Source organism: Triturus cristatus, chromosome 4_1 (genome assembly GCF_964204655.1).
Source record: "Triturus cristatus chromosome 4_1, aTriCri1.1, whole genome shotgun sequence".
Lineage (NCBI taxonomy): Eukaryota > Metazoa > Chordata > Amphibia > Caudata > Salamandridae > Triturus > Triturus cristatus.
Genome location: NC_140585.1, coordinates 1,045,042,247 through 1,045,064,256, shown reverse-complemented (window position 1 = coordinate 1,045,064,256; position 22,010 = coordinate 1,045,042,247). Strand labels below are relative to the sequence as shown.

The window sequence follows — 22,010 nt, the reverse complement described above, 5'->3', positions numbered from 1 at the left end:
CTCTATACGTGTCCATTTGACCGCAATCTCAGCCTATCTACAGACCAGGCAGCACCTCTCTCTATTCAGAGTGCCTGCCATCAAAGCATTCTTGGAAGGACTCAAACGAGTCATTCCACCAAGCCACCCACCGGCTCCGATGTGGAACCTCAACTTGGTCCTCACACGCCTGATGGGTCCACCCTTTGAACCTCTACACTCATGCGAGATTCAATTCCTTACCTGGAAAGTAGCTTTCCTAGTAGCAATAACTTCTTTACGAAGAGTTAGTGAACTCCAGGCACTAACTGTTCAAGAGCCATTTATACAGGTTCACGCCAACAGGGTCGTACTACGTACCAACCCCAAATTCATGCCCAAGGTGATATCGCAGTTCCACATGAATCAAACTATTGAACTGCCTGTTTTCTTTCCAAACCCACAAACTGTCGCAGAAAGGGCACTCCATACACTAGATGTGAAAAGGGCCCTCATGTATTATATCGACAGGACCAAACCCTTTAGGAAAACAAATCAACTTTTCGTTGCCTTTGCCCCACACCACAAAGGTAACGCTATCTCCAAAGCAGGTATAGCCAGATGGATCGTTAAATGTATTCAAATTTGCTATCAAAAGGCTAAACGCACTTTAACGATTCCCCCACGAGCCCACTCAACACGTAAGTTAGGGGCCTCCATGGCTTTCCTAGGAAACATTCCTTTGCATGACATATGTAGAGCAGCCACCTGGTCCACTACACATACATTTACCAAACACTATTGTGTAGATGTGCAATCAAAACAGCAGGCAGCTGTAGGACAGGCTGTTCTCAAAACTCTTTTTCAGACCGCTGCAGCTGGCACTGGTAGCCGCCGCTAATAAGAGGGCACTGCTATATATTCTATGCACAGATATGAATTCAGCAGCCCACATGCCTCAAACTGAATATGCAACTTACCAGTATGCATCTGTTCTTGGCATGTAGAGCTGCTGACATTCATATCGCCCTCCCTCCTCCCCGGCGCCTGTAGCAGCTGCAGCTCTCAGAATTACTGTAAGCATGGTCATCACTTTCTGTATCTACTCCATCACTGCCACAATGGCGAAAAACAATCTGAGGATGGAGAGGATGCCCATGCGCACTGTAGTCCAGGGGAGGAGTCACCTATCCAAGGATACTTCGAAGACTCTTCCAGGACAACAACGTGCAAACATCCGGACCCAACACTAGGCGGCGATCTATGCACAGATATGAATGTCAGCAGCCCTACATGCCAAGAACAGATGCATACTGGTAAGTAGCATATTCATCTTCTGCCGTTTTACAAAAGTGCCGATTTCGCGGGCACTTTTGTAAAAATCGCGGCATTTTTACAAAAGTGCCAATTTCGCGGGCACTTTTGTAAAAATCGAGGCATTTTTACAAAAGTGCCGATTTCGCGGCAAGCCGCGAAATCCTGGAGGGTCTGCTTAGGGCGGTCAATTGATTTCAATGGGAAATCTCCGGTTTAGAAAAAGACTGCAAGCTCGGGGACGAAGATTCTTCAGGTGCCACCACCACTTCGAGAGGTAAGTTGGGTAGCTGGAGGATAGGTAGGTACCCCGGGATTGGGCACAGGGGGCCGCTGGGTGCAGGGGTGCCTTTTGGTGTCGGGAAATCTTACGCTCTGTTGATCGCGGTTGGGGGGGTACCTTGTTCTGAGGCTACAGGCTTCTTCAGGAATGTCGAGGGAGGTCCTTGGGTGCCGGACTCGGGGCCACAGTCGCCGTGGGGTCGTCCTCGTGTTCTTTGTTCACTCCGGCACAGGCCAGGCTTGGCTGGTGCAGAGTGTGCTGGGTTCGCGGTTCCGGGCTGCTGCCAGGGATTTGAAGTAGATTTTGAGTAGAGCCTCTACTCATGGGAGTCCCAGGGGTTTAGAGTCAAAAGGTAGTCAGGTCCTCCGGGGTTTGTGAGGTTGCTGGCCACAAGAGATGCCGGGTTGGAGCAGGTTCGAGGGTCGACAGGCCAGTAGGGCTGGGGCCAAAGCAGTTGGTGTCTTCCTCTTCTTAGCAGCTGCAGGGCAGGTCTTCTTTCTTAAAACTCTTCTTCGGATTTTGGAATCTGGAATCTGGGGAAGGAAGGGTTAGGGTGCCCCTAAATACTAGATTTAGGGGCGTTACAGGTAGGTGAAGGGCAGGGACCAATGGGTCCCTACCCTGGGGTGGGTACAGCCCCTATCCTGCCACTCTCCTGTGGGAGGGGGGCAGTGGCCTAGTCCTGATTGGGCAGGGCTCCCCATCTTCAAGATGGCGAGAGCCCGGGGACGTGCTTCACCTCGCCTCCCCCACCTGAGGGGTGGGGTCGGCTAAGCCTGGCACACCTCCTGTCCTTCCTTGGGGTTTCCGGCCAGTCTTCCCGCCAGAGAGGGGGTTGAGAACCGGTAGGGGCCAGTTGCTGGGTACAGCAAGTGGCCTGGAGAAGCTCACAAAGGCGGAATGCCTTTGAAGCTTCCCCTGCCCATCCTGGGGGAGGAGACTTCGCACCTCACCCAGGATGTGCATTGTTGCAGGCCCAGGAGAGCAGAGGGCTCTCTACCCAGGGGTCCAGCAACCTGTCTGCGGTGTGGCAGCCTAGGCAGCCCCTCAGACAAGACGTGGATTGTAGGGTAGGTTCAGGGGGCATCTCTAAGATGCCCTCTGTCGTGCATCTTACAGTAAATCCCACACTGGCATCAGTGTGGGTTTACTGTGCTGAGAAGTTTGATACCAAACTTCCCAGTCTTCAGTGTAGCCATCATGGTGCTGTGGAGTTCGTGTTGATGACCTCCCAGCACCATATAATCCTAATGGCAGCACTGCACTTACAGTTCCCAGGAATGGACCTGGGTACTGTAGGGGCACAGGGCTCATGCACATGTGCCCACACCTCTGGCATAGGGCACCCAGCTAGAGGGGTGACTGAGGTATGCCAGGGTGTTGTGGGCATGGCACACAGGGATGTGTGCCATGTCGACTTTGTTTTGTTCTGCACCCAGACACTCAGCCTGCAAAGGCAGTGTGTGTGTGTGTGTCAACGTACAGGGCCTCAAAGAGTGGCACAATAAGTGCTGCTGCCCATAGGGGCCTTCTCTGGTCACAAGGCCCTGGGCACCTAGGGTACCATTTACCAGGGGCTGACAGGTGACCAGAGATGCCCATTGGGTTTTGGCTGTTACACAGTTTTTAGGGAAGGAACACAGGCCCTGGGCACCTAATTGGCAGGAGCCCAGGGCACAACAAGGAAAAGTGCATCAGTTATCAGGCAAAAAAGGTGGGGGGGGTGGTTACTGCAACAGAAACCCACTTTCTTACACTACCTTCCTTTTATCAGGTGTTTTCCGTCACCTTTGTATCTCTCCAGTTCTGATGCTTTGCCTGTCCCTGCCGATTACTAATCCTCTGCCTGGGCTAGACTTATACTGACTTTTGCCCATTAACATGCTGGCACCCTTAAAATTGTATTTGCAAGTGTTTGTTCTTCAATGCAAGTTTGAAACTGATACTTTAGCTTTGCCTATCTGTGCCATCATTGCATGTCCATCAATAGTAGTAAATGCCTCAATCTGTGCAGCTTTTTACAACATACCTTCACTACTGGGGTTACTGTGTGAGCAGTGGGCAGGACTTCTGGAAGTCAGAAGGCAAACGTTGAATAGCCTGTGATAAAAGAATGGAGGGCAAGATGGCATAAAACCTCTGCTGAGTGGGGAGGACTAGAGGAGATCCTGTAGTCCAAGTGGGCAAGGAGCACAACCTGTGATGGAGTGTAGATGTTATGGAACTTTTAGTGAGAGGGGTGAGGAAGTGTGTGTAGGCATACACGTAGTCATTTCAATTTAATTAGTATACATCTATAAGTGTATCAAGGCAGTGGTGTATATGAACATGAAGTATATGAACACCTTGTGAGTGAATAGGACAGAAAGGTCACCTGATGATGAATACAGAGAAGTGGTATGGGCTCTATGGCAAGTAAGTGGGAAGGGAAATGGTTTACGGTTTATAGCAAGCAACCAGTGTTTAAAGTAATAAAATAAGATAATATGGAAGAACAAAGAAGCTGAGGAGAGCACATTTACTTTGGCAATTGCAGATGACTAGTAATGTCACCTTGCTAGCAATTCTAACTTTTATGGAGTACATGGGACAAGTGGATTTTTTTACTGGAAGACTAGGACAAGTACACTTTTTAATATCATCCACAACCCTGATGATGACATGAAACTAATGTCGGTGCACAGGAGTGTTGCCTACTGGTGTGGGATAAGCACAGCTAAGAAAACTATCCAGATCCAGTCTGGTATCTGGGTATATTCTGAAGGTGAGGAATCTACAGTTAGAGTATTCACCAGAAAGAGTGTTACCAAAGGTTTGTAACTTGTTCACTTGCGCTTCACTCGCAATGATTGTACCACTTTTTTTGCTAAAATACTTTGTGCTGAGGTCAAATGAGATTCCAGGTGTAATTTGATTTGGGGGGGAAAAATCCTGCTGTCTGCTCTCCCTTAGTGCTCCTACCCATAACTGTGCTGTCTATCACTGTGTTCCAACCTTACCTTTTCTCCTTTGTTCCCTCTCCCCTTTACAGTCCATCTTTCTTCTCTGTGACCTCTTCACAATCGGAATTTAATTTTCAATAATTTGTGTTGCTGTTTCTTGGAAAATAATTCAGTATTGATGGTGGATATTTCTGCCTTATAACCAACTTGCTTAACTTCCATTTCTCCCTTGCTTAAGACTTCCTTCCTACTCACCTAGCCACACCTTTGACTCCTACAACTGTCTAACCTCCCTTTGACTCCTACCCATCTGCTCTCCCTTTTCCCCTCTTCATCATACCTCTGTCAGCTGGTCCTTGAGGACTTGTCCCTCATGTTACCTCACTCTTCTAACTTACCTTTTCTTCTTTCAGCTCCCTTTCTTCAGTTTCTTGTGTTTCCCTCAAATACATGCCTCACTTAATCTCTATATTCTTCGTCAACACACTCTTGTAGCTCTGAGCCTTCACTAGCCTTGTAATCCCATGACTTCACCCATGTGGGCTTTTCACATGGTTTGTTCTCCAAACTGTTTTCAACCTGTTAACCACGTTTACACTCTAGTTCTCTTTAAAAGGACCTTGTTCAGATGTACAGCATGTCTGAGTCAAGCTTTATAACAAAAATATGAAATAAACTTTTGTTTTTTTTTATCATTTAGATCCTCATCAAAAGGATGACATCAACAAGAAAGCGTTTGACAAATTTAAAAAGGAACACGGTATAGTTCCACAGGTCGTAGATAACGCAGCCCCTTCAGAGCGGTTTGATGGTAAAGCTTTATTTTATGAGTTGATTATTTTGTTCTATCTTGATATGGATCTGAGGCCATTTAAAATGTTTTGGAATATGCATAGCCTATATTTAGCACTCAATTCATGCTACTTAAAACTTTCACAGACTTTGTTTTCCCACATGTGGTGCTTGCTTACTCTTTTCTTGCTCTCCCTCCTGTCATGATAGTTGGGAACAGCATGCAGGATGTGAAGACAGGTTCCGCCAAAAGAAACGTTTTACATTCATTGTTATCATGGTGCGTAGGCATCCTCACCATACACCTGTGCTCCACACCACCGCCAATTTACTTTTCTTTGCTCCTACTGGTAGAACAAACTATATCGGCTTTTTCTGGGTACTTGCCTACTTTTTTAGCTCGCCATAGATTTATTTTTCTATTGGTATTTTAAAAAGAACAATTAGCCTCCCTCCACCACCCATGCTGTTTATTAGAGGCTTCTGGTAATGCAAAGATGCTGTTAACAAATAATCATTACTGACCTAAAATATTTGCCTCTTAGTTGACAACTTCCTATTGGGGTCCTGCCTATTGTGGCCTGGCTTCCAGCCAAGTCCCCGAGGACTGTCTTCAGTTAATGATGAAAAAGGATCAGCGGCAGAGGAGAACCCTACAGTCAACAAAAATTGTTGGTATTGAAGGGAGTGTGGGCTGATAAGACCATCAACCACCAACTCAAACGTAGCTCACTCTCTTTTGACATTAACCTGCAATCACCCTTAAGTTGTAAAGCGCCAGGTAACACCACTACACTCTCTACAGTACAGAAGATAAACCCACCCAGAAGTACTCCACCACAGTACTCCAACATCAAGGACCCATTAAAAACTTTCCAGACTAGGACAAAGTAGGAGAAATCTTGCACAGAAGCATGCCAATCTTTAATTCCAAAGTTTTTAACTACTTCCTTTCTTTGTATATGGCATATCTTAATTGATTCTTCCAACTGGAACAGTATTATTTCAGAGCCCAATGTTGCACCTTTTTCAGGAAAATTCCCCATAGTCATTAATTCCTACAAGGAAGGAGAGAAGTAGATACAAAATAATTGCCTCCATTCTCCTAGATTACTTATTAATAAGCTGTCAGTGAGAGTGAATCCGTATCCTAAAAGCTGATCATCTTATTCTCAAGAGACTTCCATCAACCATCAGTAAAATCTTTATTGTATGATTACCTAAAATCATTTACAAAGGCAATATAAATTACATCGTAAAACAAAAGTCGAATGTAAAACTAAATGGTTAAAACCTATGCAATAAACATTTAAGTAAAAAAGATGTTATATATGTATGTATGTATGTGTATATATATATATATATATATATATATATCTCACTCCATACTTTGCTTGTGACACAACCGCTCTCTCCTGGGGAACAAACTAATGCGAACTCGTTTTCTGGTGCAAATGAAGGCTTTATTGGAGCCCTTACACCACTGCCATGACTCGTTTCAGCCTGAGAAAGCCTTGATCACATGACACGCCCGCAGAGTCCCTTCACAAATTTAAAGTGCTATTGCATACCCACGTGATCAAAAAAAGATTTCATGGAAAGAGAAGACATCTTGCACCTTGCCGTGTATACAGTACAATCGTTAATGCATTTTGTTGTTTCTCATCACGGCACTTGTAAAAAACATTTAGAATAAATAAATATAGATATTCTAAAAGGTAAAATGTTAGTGTGAAGATTCGCAATAGATATTGACATATAGTTTTAAAGTGTTACACACATTAAAAAGATTTCATAATATAATTGCCATGATTCTCTACCTTTTAATGACCCAATGTACCTAATACTAATTTGGGTCATCCTTGATTTTTACCTATGTGCAAAGTTTAGACGTGTATCCCAAGTGGGCCTAGCCTATGTCTTATCTCTTGTATTCTCTATGAGAAAAGTGTTAGTGCAAAAAGTGCCACCATAATGAACCATCATAGTTCCTAAAGTGATGACGCGCAATATTATGTTAAAAAACAAATGGGAATCAGCAGCAATTTTGTTTAAAAAAAACAATCCTCACTAGAGTTATGCCCCTGTGGGGGTCCTAGTGTCCAGTTCAATTATATATTTAGTCTCCAACTTCCTTAACAGAGCTTCCAAGTTGCCCCCACGTCTGAGAGGGGGACTGCATCCACCACAAAGTATTTTAGATTTTGCAACCTGTTGTGGATGTCTCTAAAATGTCTCATATATATATATATATATATATATATATATATATATATATCGCTGTGTGTAGTGAGCGTGTGATGTGAGCGAGGTGGGAAGCCTCGTCATTCCTCTTTGGCCGCATACTTGCATTTTAAAATTTTAAACTTACTCACGGGTACATTTGGTCCCGGGCACACTCACCCTTCATATTTCTGTGGCTACGTTATTGTGGCGCTGCCTCCCTCTCGTCTTTAGATCTTCAACAGAGAGGGAGGACTTTGCTGGCTGATTAGGCACGCCCCCTGGCCTGACGACCGGACATATTTTAACACCCGGATGCCAGCGCGCAGCGTGCGCGCGCAGCGGGAGCGCCAGAGGCAAGCCCGTCCGCGCCCTGGAGCGTCCAGCGGCCAGTCAGTACGCCGCTTCGTACATAAATAGCGGCTCGACTTTTAAGTATTCTGCCTCTGATCTGCGACGGTTACATGACAACTCCTTACACTGTAACCCTATGGACATGACTACCATCTGTTATCGTAAGTGTCCTCAATGCAATTTTTTTTTTGTGAAACCTAAAATAAACAGACCACTGTCCCAACATTTGTCCCTTAAAACCCCCAGAGATTCTGGAAACGTGACCATAAAGCTAATCGGTATTAATTGCCGATCTCTGTCCAAAAACAAGGCCCACATATTTGACCTCCTTCCCTCAGAACAGCCCGATGCAGTGTTCTTAACTGAAACTTGGCTTCACTCCGAGTCTGGCCCTGATGTGGCCATTGCCCTTCCTTCGGGCTATGTAGTGGTGAGGTGTGATAGAGCCTCTGGTAGAGGTGGGGGTATTGCAGTAATCTTTAAATCTAGCTATGTATGCACCCTTGAAGCTCTTTTGTTTCCCATGTGTGAAGCTGCTCTTTTCAAACTGACAGTCACTCCCCAGTGTACATTCTCGGGTATACTGATGTATCGCCCCCCGAATAACTCCACGAGTTGGCCATCATCACTGGCAGAACTAGTTGCCCCTTTTGCTCTAAAGTCGCCCAATTTCACCATTGTAGGGGACCTTAACCTACATTTGGAAAACACGCAAGACAATTTAATCAGCGCTGTTTTGACGGACTTGGAGGCATTGAACATTTTCTTACGTAATCATGGCCCGACCCACCAGGCAGGGCACTTTTTGGATCCAATTTTCTCTACCCTTGACTACGCATGCAGCCAGTCTACCCCCTTGGATTGGTCTGATCATTATGCCATCCATTTTAGTCTGCAGATTAAGAGATCTGCTCTAGTCCACAGCTCAGACTCGGTCAGCTATTACAGAGCATGGTCAAAATTAGACCTCCCTGGTTTTAATACCTCTCTATTTGCCTCTCGCCCAGACCCTGATCTCCCTCTCTTGCCTTTGAACCTAGCAGTCTCTTCGTGGCTGTCTTCTGCCATAGACCTTCATCTGCCTTTTCGTCGTAAATGCAGCCTAGGCCATCACCCCCCGGCACCATGGTTCACGGATGAGTTAAAACTCATGAAGTCTGAGTGTAAGCATTTGGAACGTAGGTGGAGAAAGAGCTACAGCCCACATTGCAAACTTACCTACAGAGCAGCACTTGGACAGTATCATCTGGCCTGTAGGAAAGCAAAATCCATCTTTGTAATAGACGAGATAAATAACTCTTCTAACCGCCCTCGGGCACTCTTTGCTATGGTCAAAAATCTGGCTGGTTCCAAGGCCTCCCCATCTCCACCTTCGCTCGACGAGCCTCGCTGCAATGAGATTGCAGACTTTTTCACCACCAAAGTAGAAACTATCTACCGTTCCCTTTTGGGACCTCAGCCTCCATCTTCTTCTTTGCAGTCTGTACCATCACTGCCAGTCCCTGTCTCTGCCCGCCCTTTGTTACTCAAGGCTGGATCAACAAACTTTATCTGATTGCTTATCCAAGGTCAAATCCGGTTCCCCTCTGGATTCAGTTCCGATGGATATTCTTCGTCAGCTCTCCCCTGATTGCCTTCCTATTATTCAGTCCCTCTTAAATGCCTCCCTTCGAGAATCTACTGTCCCTGAGGACTGGAAGCGGGCTATGGTGGTCCCTCTTCTTAAAAAGCCTACAGCGGACCCCAAAATTCTTTCAAACTACCGCCCGATTTCTTTGCTGCCTATGTTCTCCAAGATTCCTGAGAGACATATTAACACCCATTTGTCGCTGTACATAGAATCGTCCGGTTTTCTCCATCCCTCTCAATCAGGCTTTCGTTCGCAGTTTTCCACCGAGACCACGCTACTAGGAGTGACCGAGAATCTCCGCTCTCTGCTTGACAGGGGAGAATCGGCGGCTCTTATCCTTCTGGATTTAAGTGCCGCGTTCGACACTGTGTCGCATTCCATCCTATTGAACGCCCTCAGATCTGCAGGGGTAGCGGGTTCAGCCTTGGCCTGGTTGGCCTCCTTTATACAGAATCGCTCCTTTCAGATCTTTTCACAAACTGCCTCATCTTCTATCCGCCCATCTGCATATGGAGTTCCCCAGGGGTCCTCACTTAGCCCTCTGCTTTTCAATATCTATATACGTCCTTTGGCGGATATTGTGGAGACCTCTGGCTTAGCTCTTTACTCATGCAGATGATACCCAGATTATATTTTCGCTATCAGCGGGAGAGGAAAGTTCTCCCTCCAGCTTGGTCTGGGTAAGGTGGCGGAGTGGATGCAGACTAATCTTCTAAAACTAAATGGTGAGAAAACGGAGGTGCTGATACTAGGTAATAACAAACACCTTTGGGGCCCCCAACATTGGCCTACTACAATGGGTCCTCTTCCCCAGCCAGTGAAGCAGGTGCGGAACCTCGGCTTTATTATGGACGATCTACTCTTGATGCGGCAATAGGTGGTCAGTGTTGCAGCTACCTGTTTTACCATTTCGAGATGGTTACGGAAGATCCTCTGGATGCTCCCGGACTCCACCAAGCGCACTGTAGTTCAGGCCCTAATTACATCACGCCTAGACTACGGGAATGTACTATACTTGGGGGGGCAGCCAGGAGATTCTGCGGAAACTGCAGTTAGTCCAAAATTCAGCGGCCCGCCTCCTGTGTAATATTCCCAGGAGGACCTGCGTCTCTCCTTTTCTTCAAGATCTACACTGGCTGCGTATAGAAAATCGCATCAAATACAAGACACTGTGCATAATGTTTAAAATTAAACATCAGACGGCCCCTGCGTACCTGCAATCTCTCATTCGTCCTTACGTTCCTGTACGTTCTCTCAGATCCTCTTCTCAGGGCAACTTTCCTATCCCCCGTTTTAGGCTGTCCAGAATGGGCGGCCGCTCATTCTCGTGCATGGCACCTAAACTCTGGAATTCACTACCTCTGTCATTAAAACTGGAACCTTGCTTCCATAACTTCCGAAAGAACTTGAAGACCTGGCTCTTCCCTCGCCAATAAATCTTAACCACAGTGATCCCTTTTTCGCCATGTCATCGGCGGCGCCGGGAGACCCCATAGTGGGTAGCTGTGCGCCTTAGAAATTAATATAATAAATAAATGTGTATATATCTGCTCCCAAACTCCACAGGGTAATCGTACCCACCAAGGATGACAGCACTCGCGAGGGAGAGTTCTATAATTTTATTCAGCAAAACGGACTCAGGGCACACAGACTCGTTTCGGCAACCGCCTTCTTTGATGTTTGCCAAAAATGCCTGAGCCACTTTTTTTTATGCATTCACCTAACAGAGACGTCATGCATTTCTGGGTAAACAAAACAGTAAAGGGACCACTTGTGTAAACACTGTGTAAGCAAATGACTGCAATTTTGGCAACGGAGGTCCCCCATTTTGTAGTGTATAGCGCAGACGGAAATCCTGTCTTCTATACATTAATCAGATAAAATACAATGCATTTATACAATGGTAATTTCTCCCAAATTTGCTGCACTCATACCCTGAATGGGTCGATCGACCTGCCACATTGGACTGTATGATTCTACTATCATTACCCAAATGGATAGGCTTGCCTCAGTCACCTCTACCATATTTCTGAGTCCCAACCAATGCCTGTAAAAATTGCCAATGCTGCTAAATCTCACCCTGAATGGGCAAACAGCACTTCTTAACATTTCTCAGCATCCCAAGAGATGCTGGTGACAAAGCCAGTATTGGGGGTGGGGTGGGGGTGTATATGTATGTGTGTGTATATATATATATATATATTCACTTAAAAAACCATAGGTTTCACACATGTTATAGTTAGTTGGGCATTTCACTCGTGAAAAACCAATGAAATTCCCCCGTTATAATTAGTGCAGGCAACTATAACTCACGCGACCGCAATCCTCTGCTGATGACGTCAGATATTACATCACTGTATTTAGACACTTATTTACCCATGTCTTCTTCCATTAATTTTTAGCTATACATATATTACAAATATTTTTTTTTCAGAAAAACACATATGTCATCAGTGATGTAATATCTGACGTCATCAGCAGAGGATTGCGGTCGCGTGAGTTATAGTTGCCTGCACTAACTATAACGGGGGAATTTCATTGGTTTTTCACGAGTGAAATGCCCAGCTAACTATAACATGTGTGAAACCTATGGTTTTTTAAGTGAATTTGCAAGGTTTTTTAAATGCTAATTCCTAACTATAACGTGTGTGAAACCTATGGTTTTTTCAGTGAATTTGTACGGTTTTTTAAATGCTAAGTTATGTATTTATTTATTTTAAGGTTTTTCACCGTGCGCGCATGGCGCACTTCGCGCACAGTGCGTGCGCTGTGGGCGCTCGGTGCGCTTCGCGCACCGTGCACCCACGTTACGTAGTTAGCGGAATTTTTCCGTTTCTACCGTACGCGCACTCCGCGATTTTTCATAAAAAATTTAAAATAAATTTTTGCCCTTGGGGGTCCTTCTGGGACCCCCTGACCAAGGCTAGGGGGTCAGGAACTGTCCAACCTGCCCCCTTTACACGTTATCCACCTTTGTTTTTCACCCCCTCAGACTGCGAGAGACAAAATGGCGGCCGACACTTCCTGGTTTCGACCGATTCGAATGTTTACTAAGATCTAACAACCAATCAGAATCGCGCTCGCGCACGGCGGCGTGCGCGTACGGTAAGCTTACGGTACGCGCTCGGAGCTCGCCTATAGATATATATATTGATTTAAATGCTATTTTCTCAGGAAATACTGAACAGATTTACACGAGACCTTCAAAAGGCACATCCCTGACCTGAGGGCTACCTCTCTGCCAAATTTCAAGTAATTCTGTTCAGCCGTTCGGGCTGTAGCTCGGACTAAAGGTCCTATGGAAAAATGCATAGGGAAAACGTGTTTTGGGACCCCCCCCCCTCCCCCCCCCCCCCTATTTCTCAGCCCCCGCTTGACGAATCCCCCCAAGACTTTCAGGGAAGGAGCGGAGCGCCCCACCTATTTTGAGAATTTCGCGAGGATTCGTCAATCGGCGCCAAAGTTATCCAAAATAGAATGTTGCGGATTTCCTATGGAAACACGGTCCTAACCATAACCATCTACTGGCGACTGCCAGTAGATAATATATATATATATATATATATATATATATATATATATATATAGATATAGATATAGATATAGATATATATACATACACTCCATTGACATAAGGTTATGTTGTGCGTGAGCCTACATCAGATTGCAGTGGGTCACTCCAGGGTTGCTTTCTGGCCCTTGATATTTTGCATCCTCACCAATCATGTGTGTTCCTCAGAGAAGCACATGCATACATTATCAAAAGTGAAATAAACCTGGAACATCCAAATCCTGTGAAATACTTTCATGGTGCCCTGTGCTGCCGCGATCTAGGGGCCTGGATTGGTACCAAAAAAAAGGACATGTAATAAGAGTTAAAGACAGCTCCTCCCAGATCAGAGATGGTGAGGAGTTAAAACCTGTGGTGAAGGTATAGCGCAGATCTGTATGGCGCATATTTGTGCAGAATACCTCCCCAAGGGATTGTGCCAGAGGTAAATAGGACACTAGGTGTTAAGTCAGACCCACAGGTCCCTCGAGCAACGCAAGCTTCATGCATGCCAATATGATCCTCTGGATCGTAGGGTGCAAGGTGCGTGTATGGAGCCATTCAGTGGCAATTCATGTGAAGTGCCCCCCCCCCACCTCCAGAAAGTGTTTCTGCAGCTACTATAGATCCTCACTATCACACTCCAACAAAACACCTATAAAAGATGTGGTTCCTGTTAGATCACTGTAGTTTTATGCGAATTACAGCAAACTCACATACCCTTTAATCTTATTGCTGTCCATTGTTGGCTTTTTAACACCCGCTCCATCTTGGAAGTATAAAATTTGCTTCCTCAAAGGCTTTCTTTATTGCAAGTGGACTCCGACCTACAATAGTAAATCCCACTCTTATTCTATATAGCAATGACACCATCTCTGTCTTGCTCACTAAGTATTTAATTTCTGTGGTATAACCTCTCTTCCCTATTAAGTAGATCCATATAGATTGTTGCGGAGAGCTAGATGACTACGGGGCTGAAAAATAGTTACCATTTTGAACTTCTGAAGCTCTTTACAAAATCAATGGCTATCAATAACATGAACCATTGTGAATCAGTAAAAATCAATTTAAGATAAAAAAAAAAATTAAATAGAGTAATTGGGTTATCTGGAAATCCAATTTACATACATTTTTAAAAGTTCCTAAAGTCAAGGTAACTATAGTGTCACAGACTAAACAAGACTTTTTTTTTTTACTTGCCTTGTAAGCGTCTGTTCATGGTGTGAAGTGCTGTATTCACATGCTCTGCATACTCCTGGCATTTAGTGTTGGGCTCGGACGTTTGGAAGTTACTTATCTTCAAAGAAAGTCTTTCAAATCTTGAGATGTACTGGGACTGCTCCCGTAGTTGGTAATGCGCATGGGCACCAACTCCATGTTAGATTGTTTTTCACATAGTGGGTGATAGTAGTATGGAGTGGTGAGTAGAGAAAGGTATGGTGGGCGTGTATTGGGAAAGGCTTTTTTTTTAATTAAATGACTAGGTCTGTGATCAGAGCTATGTGCTTTTGGGGAGGAGGGTGTGCGCACATGAATCTGCAGCATTACATGCTATAAACAGATGCTTACAGGGTAAGTAAAATTTTCTGTTCGTAGCATGTGTTGCCATTGATACACATGCTCTGCATAGACTGTAAAGCAGTATCCTTCTACAAGCGGAGGGTAGTGTTTGGATGATGCTGCTGTCTGAAATAGTGTCCTGAGGGCCATCTGGACAACCATTGCCTGTTGTCTAGTTAAGATCGCCACATAATAATGTTTAGTGAAGGTGTGTGGAGATGACCAAGCAGTTGCTTTGCAGATGTCAGCTAATACAACATTGCCCAGAAATGCCATGGTTGCTGCAGTCTTGCATGTAGCGTGCGCTCTGGGGAGAACAGAGAGCTCTTTCAGCTTTATAATAAATAACAAGCTTGGATGCATTTGACTTTCCACCTGGCCTTTGTGGGGATTATCAAATGTGGAAGAACAGGTCAGTTTTACTAAAAGGCTTGGTCCTGTCACTGTAGTTCTTGAGAGCCAAGTTGATGTTCAGCGTGTGAAGGACTCTTTCTGCTACAGTGCCTGGCTGAAGGAAAAAGAGTGGGAACTCTATATTAATGAACCTAAATTAAGGGTTCTTGTATTTTGAGGGTTTGTAGATCACTGTGTCGAGGAGATGTTATGGCCTCAAGAAAAGCTGCCTTCCAGCATAGGTACTGAGAGGGCAAGAATGCAAAGTCTTGAGGGGCGTGGCTAACCGCCGACGGGAATGGCCGCTCGGTAGCTTTGCTCCGGAGCGCCACTCCCAATATATCCGTTCATTGCTGACTCCGGCTGGCCCGACTGTCTCCCTGGTGCCCTTCCTGAGGAGTGGGGCTCATCGGCGGCACTATCTGGTGGGCGCTCCGCAGGCCGGCTTCATCTCTACTGTCCCGCCGGAGGAGGTGCAGCACTGCCCTGGACGCGATTCACGCGAGGCCGCGGCCTTACCTGTCGAACCACAGACAGCTGATCGGCAGACCCCCGGCGGCGCACAGAGCACCACCCCAACGCCGATACTAATGGCGGCGACTCTCCTTGTGGCTCCGAGCATGACGGGGGCCGACTTACTGTTGCGGCACCCCCGCAGGGAAAACACGCCCAGGCCGGTTGCAGCCTGCGTGTGCAAGGCGAAGTGAGGCCCTGGGACCTGGAGCGCTGGGTTGGGGCAGGTGGCCTGGGGTCTGCATACTGCACTTTGACACCCCGACCCGGAGCAGAGCCTGGAGCAGACTACTTCCGGCGCCAGCTGTGTGATCCCGGAGTGGAGGCCAACGGACTACTGGTTCTCGCTACAGCACTAGTGAAATGGGCGAGCTCCTGGTGTGATCTTGACGGAAGGGAAGGTCGGTGATGTCCCCATATAGTAGTGCTTCTTGACGTGGGTGTGCTGCGGGGCTCGTGGAGGGACAGATTCGGCGCAGTCCTCTGGGTGCTTTGCGGAGGCGGCGTGCACCGGTGACTTTGCAGGGCCCCTCATTCCTTTCTCCTGCTGGCTTGCCCCACGAGTCGGACGGCAGGTGGTGTTGCGCCACTGTAGTCTGATCACCCTGGTGGAAGTGGCCTAATCCTGCCCTGATCCTCCACCGATGCATGCTTGGTGTATGTTAGTTCCGCTGCGGCGCTCTTAGTGCTGGGAGTCCAGTCATACGCCCATTGGGTTGGAGCGCTCCCAGCGAAAACCACCAGGCCGAGTGGACGTTTTCACTGCAGGCGGCGGGGAGTAGCGGGCGTGCTCCGACGCGAGTGGTGCCATCACGACAAGGATCATGGCGACTGGTCGCAGTAACCAGACGGTGGCCCAGACAAAATTGGAGAAATTCGCCTGGCACAAGCAGCAGAACGAGGACCGAGCAGGGTCAGCGACCCCAGGCGACATGACGGAACCCATGAATAAAGATCTCCTCGACGCTATTACTGCGATAAAGACCTCCCTCGGGGTGCGGATCGACACGGTGGCCATGGACGTGGCACTGATCTGGGAGGACATGAAGAAAATGACTGAGCGTGTAGGTCCAGTGGAGAGTACGGTGAAGGAGCTGGTCGCGGATGCCTCCCTACTCAAGCGCCAAATCACCGAACTGCGCTCTTCCCATGAGGCGATGGCCCCACAGTTGGACGACTATGAGGATAGAATGTGGCGCAACAACATCCGTATTCTTGGTGTTCCGGAATGCGCAGAGGGGCAGGCAGTGGACCTCTTTGTTGAGGAACTGGTACTTAAACATCTACAGCCCCGAGGAGACTCTAAATGTTTTACAATTGAAAGAGCTCATAGTGTTTCGGTCGGCCGGCCGAAGCCGGGCGCACCCCCTAGGCCGCTCCTTGCGCAAGTGTTTAACTTCCAAGACCGAGATGTAATTCTTCAAATGGCGAGAGCAGCCCCGCCGCTGACCCTAGAGAACAGCAAGATCATGTTTTTCACGGACTTCACTTTGCGAGTTCAGATACAGTGTTGTAGCTTCCTGGAGGTGAAACGAGCCCTCCGAGACCAGGAGGTCAAGTATGCAATGATGTTCCCCGCCAAGCTGAGGGGGGAAGCTAATGGGAAATCGTGGTTTTTCACTCGCCCGGAGGAGGCCTGGGACTGGCTCGAGGGGTGGCGCACAGTCGACAAAAAGGCAAAGAAGGGGTCCTCAGCTGCCGATGATGCGCAAGATAGGCGCCAACAGAGATGCTCTCCTACACATTCGGACTCTGACTCCCAGGGACGTGCTGGGGGACGCTGACCCGGAGGCTGGTAAGGCAGAGACACACTCCTTCACACTTTGACACTGACTCACGGGGTTGCACAGGGGGGCGCTTAATCTGAACTTTGGTAAGACTATGCGATAATTCTTTGTGACCATGGGGGCCCTCCTGAGCACTTCGTGCCGTAACAACGGAGTCACGGCCTACTAAAGAGGGGACTGTGGCTCACTGGCTTCGCACATGATACAGGGGAGGAATACCCGATTGATATATATCTAACTCTGCCGTGCTCTAGGAGATTGACTATGTTCAAGGGACCAGTTTCAGATTTCTAATCGCATGCCTCTTTATTACTTCCACTTGTTTTATATCTGTCATCTCTTTTCATGGGGCAACTGACGCACTTGTTCTTGCTCAGCATTGCCGCCGGATGATAGATGAGCGCCTTGTAGGGCTTCTGTGTGGAGCTTAATTTTGATGGGGGAGGGGGTCGGGCTGGGGACAAAGTATTTACCGTTTGATGCGGGAAGTATGGGAGTGGGGTAGTTCCCGTTCCCTGGAATTGTTGATGGGTGGGCAACAGACACTCTGCATATTGGGGGTGATGGGCAGTTTTAGTCCCGCTGAGCAGGGAGGGGGGGTAAGTTGGCACTGGGAAGGGTTTGCTGGGGGTTTATTTGTTGTGGGAATTATTCGTTTTTTGCAGCAACACAAAGTGGTCTCTTATATGTGTACATCTTAGTTGGCACCAACACTCAGATTACTGATGTTATGTTTCCAAGTATGGCGGCACCAAGTACCGGCGTAGTGGCCGCCCTGACGTGTGCCACTAAGGGTTTCGAACTCTACAGACGTTCCATCATAATCATTGTGCTACTATTTTCTTTCAATGGCGAAAGGTCAGGGACTTAAACTCACAACATGGAATGTTAACGGGTTGGGGGACAAAATTAAACGAGGTATTGTATTGCAGTATATTCATTGTTGGGGACTAGATATAGTGCTGCTTCAGGAAACCTATCTGATTGGTAGTTCTTGTATGGCCCTTAACAGGAAGGGATATCGTATAGTGGCACACTCAGGCTTCACTACGGGGTCTAGAGGGGTGGCGTTTCTCCTTCGCTAAGGTTGCCCCTATGTTATACAGAATACTTGGACGGACCCACAGGGTAGATATGCTGCGTGTACCGGCCTGTGGGAGGGCAGTGTTCTTAATGTTCTCTCGATATATGCCCCGCCGGGTCTGCAGCGTTTGACATTGACGGATGTGGGGGCGCTCTTATTGAACCTCCCTGTGGGAACCCTGGTGATGGATGGTGACTTTAACCGGACTATGGATGACCTGCTGGACCGATCCCCGCCCAGATGTGACTCGACCCACTCTTCTCACCTCCGTACTTTTGCCGACGCCTTGGGGATAGTAGATATTTGGAGATGGTCGCATCCTCGTGACACACACTTTACGTTTCAATCCGGTGTACATGGCAGCCAGGCACGCATTGACTATTTGTTTACCCATGCACAACACATACATGAATTCACCGATGCGTCATGCTTGGCACGCGGAGTGTCCGATCACTCCCCTGTTCTGGCGACCCTGAGTGCTCGCCGCCCTACACAACCTGGTCCGATCATGATTCCGCCATGGGCCCCTAGGATTCCACACATCAAAGAAACTCTACGGCAAGACACTGCCTATTATTTTGAGGAAAACACTGGGTCAGTAACATCGGCAGTTACACTGTGGGGGGCATATGGTGCAGTGATAAAGAGAAGAGCGCTGTCTCTGATGGTGGGTCATAGAACCGAGCGTAACCGGCGAGTGATCGAACTGGAAACAGACATTTTACTCCTTGAAGGTGCCATAGCCCAAAGTCCTGATCCTGATGCTCAGCACTGTCTTAACATAAAACGACAGGACTATAGACAGCTGCTCCTCGAAGACGCCAATAGACGTTCCCTCGCAACCAGTCACCGGGTGTACGAGCAAGGTGAACGAACCGGTAAACTACTTGCATGGCTGGAAGGCAAGGAGCAGTCAGCGAGATGGGTGCTCGCCATTAAAGGGCCTGATGGCGATCTGGTTACCGACCCACAAGGCATTGCTGTGGCCTTTGCCGATCACTACAAGAGAGTGTACAACACACCGCAAAACTCACAGGCCTCGCTGGCGGCAGATCTTGCCACGATCGAGGTGACATGTATACCCCAACAGGATATGGAGGCTTTGGACGTGGATATCACTGTCGACGAGGTTCAGAAAGCAATTCAGGACCTTCGTTCGGGTAAGGCGATGGGTCCTAATGGGCTCCCTATTGAGCTGCCCAAACCCATGGCACTGACGTTAGCGCCCCATCTGCTAAATCTATACAAAGAAAGTAATGAACATACTTTCCTCCCACCAGATGTCCGCGAGACCACCATTGTGGTTATCCACAAGCCTGGTAAACTGGTGGATGAGTGCACATCGTACCGGCCCATATCTTTGATTACAGTGGAGGCCAAAATTCTGGCCAAACTGTTGGCTTATTGGCTACTCCCATATTTTCCCGACCTGGTCCACCTTGACCAGTCGGGTTTTATGCCGGGACGGAACACAGCACGTAATTTACATCGAGTACATGGCGCACTGGGCCGTGTGGGCACTATCGAGGAGGATGCAATCTTGCTAGCGCTCGACGCCAAAATGGCATTTGACACTATTGCATGGGATTATTTGTTCGCGGTTCTTGCCCGCGTCTGGTTCGGACCCAAGTTGATTGGGTGGATCGGACTTTTGTACACGCAACCCACGGCGTACGTTTCAGTGAACAATCACCGTTCCATCTATTTCCCCCTCTGTTGAGGCACGAGGCAAGGGTGCCCTTTGTCGCCTCTCCTTTTTGCCTTGGTTCTCGAACTTCTGGCAATCTCTATAAGGGGGGACCCGAAAATCAGAGGCCTTAAATGGACGAACGACCACGAGGACCACATATCTCTCTAGGCGGATGATCTTCTGCTCTATCTAGTCTCACCTGTGCGCTCGCTTCGCCGTGTGCTACATATTTTTCATATATTCGAGGCACACTCTGGGTACCAGATAAACTGGTTCAAATCTCAGATGTATTCTCTCTGGGGAGACCCCCCGCCAAGTCGTCGATGGTATAATATCCCAGTGGCATCTCAGGGTTTCCGCTATTTAGGCATTTTCATAACGACTGATGCAACCCTGTTTTACGACCAAAATCTATTGGGACCATTACGGAGGTTTAGAACGGATGTCATTCATTGGAAAAATCTCCCCTTAACACTACTGGGACGTGCGTCATTATTCAAAATGCTTGCCCTGCCATGCTTTCTCTATGCCCTACAGAATACGCCTCACCCAGTACCTAACTCTTATTTTTTACAGATCAAAGCAGTGGTGAGGGATCTACTCTGGGAAAATAGAACACCTAGGATAGCAGTAAATAAACTCACAATGGGATGGTACGATGGGGGTTAGGGCTACCGGACATGCGTCTCTACTATCAAGCCTCGCAGCTCATAGCCGTCAATAAATGGGTGTTTGGGCCGCGTGACTATCCTAGCTTCCGAACCGATCATTGGCTAATGGGTAAAGGGGGCTACAATAGAGCATTATACACAAACTATAGAAAGCTACGCCTGACTGGCCCCACGGCACATACAGTCGAAGCGTGGCATGGAGTTCAGCGGAGAATGGGCTGGCAGGTGCACCTAACGAAAGCTACCCCTCTGTGGGAACTGGACATTCTGGGGCGACTCAGTGAATCTGCTGGATTCGATAAATGGGACCTGATAGGGATTTCCACGGTGGGAGATGTATGGGTTAAAGTCCATAAGGCATCATTTACGGACCTCCAAGCTAAATGTGAACTTGCTCCGATGGAGCGCTTCCGCTATCTTCAGATTAGTCACGCCGGATACCCCCCTTCCGCATTCCTCTCCTCTTGAGGACAGATTATTGCTGGACCCCATGGATCGCAAGGCTGTTTCCCTCACATATAGGAAATTAGTCAATAACAGGACTGATCCTTGAAACTACGGTTGGGTTGGGAGGCAGAACTGGGGGAACTGGCTGAGGACTGGAGAGAGGCCCTGGCCTCCCCTCGGGAGGTGGCGATTCCGATGCGCCTTCGGCTGGTCCAGCTCAAGATCCTCCACTGGACATATTTTGACGCCACACTGCTATTCTGGTTGGGTAGGCGGTCTGATGCACTCTACCTTCAACACTGTAACCAAACTGGCACATTCCCGCACATCTTGTGGGACTGCCCCCATATACAACACTATTGGAAGGACGTCACTAAACAACTAGCCAGGACATGCGACAAACCGACTCAGCAGTCTCCCACACTGTCTCCTTAATATCTGGGATGCAACAGACCTTACACAAGCGGAACGGTCATGGGCCGCCATGGGATGGGCTGTAGCGAAACGGAATATTGCTCAGAAGTGGGGAGTGGTCACCATACCTCAATTACGGGACTGGGCGATAAGACATGGATCATGCCATGATTGCTGAGAAGACAGTGTATAAAGGGAGAGGGTGCCCCCGAAAGTGGCATCATAAATGGGGACGCTGGAATAAGTACAGGGGGGGAGATCTGCATTTCCTCTACTGTGGAACTGAGAAGGGAGAGACTTTTGTGGTTAGATAGGGAGGCTGAAGAGGTGATGGTACCTACCCAGGGCGACTGATGATGGGATCTGATGATGTATCGGGTATGACTCCTTTTGCTCGCCTGACCC

At 47.6% G+C, this 22,010-nt stretch overlaps 1 protein-coding gene across 1 annotated transcript in view; it reads left to right on the top strand.

Moving 5' to 3' along the window:
* DNAJC2 (DnaJ heat shock protein family (Hsp40) member C2) overlaps window positions 1-22,010 on the top strand; it is a 316,362-nt gene that overhangs the window by 258,261 nt on the left and 36,091 nt on the right. The window contains exon 15 of the mRNA XM_085654025.1: window positions 5,198-5,308. Coding sequence (XP_085510151.1) covers window positions 5,198-5,308 — 111 coding nt within the window. The remainder of the gene's footprint in view (window positions 1-5,197; window positions 5,309-22,010) is intronic.